This window comes from Fulmarus glacialis, unplaced genomic scaffold (genome assembly GCF_000690835.1).
Source record: "Fulmarus glacialis isolate BGI_N327 unplaced genomic scaffold, ASM69083v1 Scaffold40637, whole genome shotgun sequence".
Classification (NCBI taxonomy): domain Eukaryota; kingdom Metazoa; phylum Chordata; class Aves; order Procellariiformes; family Procellariidae; genus Fulmarus; species Fulmarus glacialis.
Genome location: NW_009224527.1, coordinates 1 through 3,482, shown reverse-complemented (window position 1 = coordinate 3,482; position 3,482 = coordinate 1). Strand labels below are relative to the sequence as shown.

Genomic DNA, 3,482 nt, shown 5'->3' with positions numbered 1-3,482 from the left:
CCCGCCCTGCGCACGGCTCGGGGCCTCAGGCGGCGTTGGAACGCAACCTCGCCTTTCACCACGCCTGCCCCGTGTTGTTGTGCCCGTTGCGCTGTGTCAGCCTCGGAACTCTCCTCCACCGCGGGGCTGCTCGCCCTTCGGTTTGGACAGACCAATGGGGAGGGCACCGAACGTTACCTTTGGCTCTCTGGAGCATCTGCAGCAGCAGCCCTGCAGACACGTATTTTATATGGCTCATAACACCAATTTAGTTTTATCTACGCTGTTCATTGCACTGCGGTACAGTTGTGATTGCGTTACAGGAGGGCGGCAGTGTGGTTATTTTCAGCGCTATTCTGAACATAAAAATGGAAATTTGGTGATCAGAGAGTCTCGCAGCAATAAAGCATTCATGCGCCATGAGACAGTCGTCAGCCAGGGCGCTGATCTATGGAATGAGGAACACAAGTAAGGGTGAAAAAAATCTGTTCCTAAAGATGTTTATTGGTACATTGAATCAAGTAATTTTTACTTCAGGTTCACTTAATAAATAAATAATGTTAAATAATGCACTTAGGCCTATTGTATTTTCTTTTTATTATACAAAGAAGACAATTATGAAATTAATTTTCATACAGGTGAAACGTTTAGAAAGTTTAAGTTTAGAAAAACAGGACAATTTTCTGTGAAGCTTATACTGGTGAAATTGCAACACTGAAACTACATTTGTAAATGTAAGAAAACTTATGAACAATACTTGCAAAAATGTACTTAAATGCACGGGAGATTCAAAGGTGAACATGTGAAAATACAAATTCTTTAAAAGAGAACAGTAAAACAGTAATCAATGGAGAAATCATTCTTTTACTAAATGGTAATCTTATTTCGCAGGAGTATTCCTTTCTCTTGGTCCATCAAGGCTAATCTTCTGGAAAAGAAGAACCGCGTCGACAACACAGAGAACAAGCAATACAAGACCAAATACCTGTAAAAATAACAATAACGTTAGTTTCCCCATAGAATCTCTATCTTTTACTGTAGTGACTCATCTACCTACCGTTCCTCAGAGAAGCAGTAAACGCATCTTCCTAGGTTGGTTCTAGCCTTCTAAATATATGTGTGATGTAGACAGCTGATAAATAGCATCCATATTTAAATCCCATCAGCCTTTCATACAGCAGTCTACACCCTGGCTTTGTTTGATGTTTGCGTTGGAGATGATGTCTTCTCCTTGAAAGCTAAGCTAATGCTGCGTTACGCCAGACAACGCTTTTATCCTAAATGAAAACCCTTCTCTCTCTTTAAGGACTGCCTAATTAATGGTACTGGCCTAGAAAAAAGTCAACATTTGTAGAAACAAGCCTAGCAGGAAAAAAATAGTGCTCCTCTCCTCTGAAGCTCTGAACAGGAAACATACTCCAAATTGAAGAAGAGTACGTACGTATTTAAAAAATATACAACTTCAGGCAGGCAACTGGAAAAATGTGTTTGCAAAATGACCGCTGAGTTAACTTGCTCAGCTCTTGCTCTTCAGCCCGATCCCACATGCACACAAGTTTTTTGATGCAAGCATGTTTTAAAATGGAATTATCCGATCCATGGGAATAATGCCAAGGCAAGCTCTTTCAGGAGAGCACAGTTCAAGGCAGTCTGTGCCCGAGGCGTACAGGCCTCGGGGCAATTCTGTTTCTCCCAACATTGAAGACGTCATACATTCTGCCCAAACTTGCCTTCCAAGCTACCTGCTTAGTCTCCTGCTTCCAACTTAACTTTAATTTCTATTAACTTCACAACTGAGAATATATATTATATTCTAGCATAGCCGGTCACTTTATCGGAAAGTCTCATTTTTGCTTAGGATGTCGTTGCCAGCGAAGACATCAGCTTTCCACCTCATCATCCGTTAAGCTGATTTTGAAAAACTCCTGTGGCAAGTTCTGGGTTTCTTTTGGTTGCTTGTCACATTTTAGCTTATCTTGTACTTCAGGAGACTTAAATACTTTCAAAACTGAGTTTTTTCCCCCTTATTGTTTATTAATGTTAATTACATTAGTTTTCATTTGAATTAAAAATACTAGTTGCGTAACTATTAAACTGGTTTGATCTTAAGTACACAAAAATCTTACAATCATAGTATGAAAAAAACCTTTTCAACTGCCATAATTTCTCAGTTTGTGTCAGAAAAAATATACACATCAGGAGGGAGGTACCAGCCTGTCTGTTAAAAAGTTTCAGCTCTTTTTAGCAGGATTGTAGGCATTTCTTCTTAAATAGTGTAATTGAACTGGACAGTCCTAAAAGAGCTATGGATTCTCCTACCTAGGGTTTCAAGCTATGGAAGTAAATGCAGGTTACTCAAATTAGTTAAACTTTAAGAATTTTCAGTGTTAGTACTTCCCTGTAGTAATTCTTAAGTCTAGTAATATCTTTAAATTACTAGTGATTTGAGGATTATTTTTTTAGGGAGGTACATTCACTTTTGCTGGCGACTGCTGAGTATGTTCTTCCACGACAGTTATTTGCATGGTCTTACCACAATGTGAGTATACCAAGAGGTTCAAATCACGTCCACTTTAAGAACTGAAATTCGTTAACAACTTACTCCTCCAGCCAGCGTCCCATTGTTGGTCTTGATTATTACTGCAAACAGGCACACAATGAGGAGGAACAACGCTGCAATCACCGAGTTGAAAATATCCTGAAACAGCCAGTGGAAGCAAAATATTGATTCTGAAATACACATCTGAAGAAGAACATGAATAGCTCCCAATATTGTATGAATAATTAAAAATTGCTGGTTTACTATGAGAATAGAATTGCACTAATATCCACTAAGATCGATAGTGACACCCAGTGGCTTGATGTTAAAAAAGCATTTGTGATAAAATTCCTCATTTCACCTTTTTTTTTTTTGCAAATTTATGCAACTTAGCTACACTTGGTAGACTAAAGCAGCAAATAAATTTTAAAAAGGGAGGTAAGAGGAGAACTCATTAATATTTAAGTGAAAGTGTACGTTTAATTTGTGATGTGAAAGATGAAAAGTACAGTATTACGAGGTTAAGCAAACGATGCTGATTGCAGGAGGGGCTGTTAGTGGCTGTAAGCCAGCTACTTAGAAATGGATGCAAAAGAACGCTGTCACCTGTTGGGAAAAACTGGTTCAACAGAAACGAAACACTGGGTTTTGCTTTGACTTTACAGAAACGGTAACTGAGCTGATTGGCGATAACCCTCTGAAGAGGCAGTCACAAAAGGGGTACAGTCACTTCATTTGAAGGCCCAGCCAATACTCACAGCCAGAGGCCAGAAGAGCCAGCGCATCTTCCTGTCGAGCTTCAGCAGGTACAGCAGGAAGAACAGCGCCGTGATGACCACCTCCATGACGGCCAGCGCGGTGTACGCCCCGTGGGCGCGGGAGGCCACGAAGCAGAGGAACGTTATAAACGCCACCAGCTGCAGGGACAGGGGGGTCAGGGGGATCGCGCCGCTCCGCGCCCCGC

At 40.8% G+C, this 3,482-nt stretch overlaps 1 protein-coding gene across 1 annotated transcript; it reads right to left on the bottom strand.

The window, feature by feature from the left end:
• Positions 1–859: 859 nt before the first annotated feature.
• Positions 860–3,435, bottom strand: LOC104069329 (chemokine-like factor; the record flags this gene model as incomplete). The annotated part of the gene is made up of 3 exons (XM_009582174.1): positions 860–964; positions 2,582–2,677; positions 3,277–3,435. Coding segments are annotated over 3 exons (360 nt in total), but the record flags the coding sequence as incomplete, so codon positions are not given.
• Between the last annotated feature and the right edge of the window lie 47 nt (positions 3,436–3,482).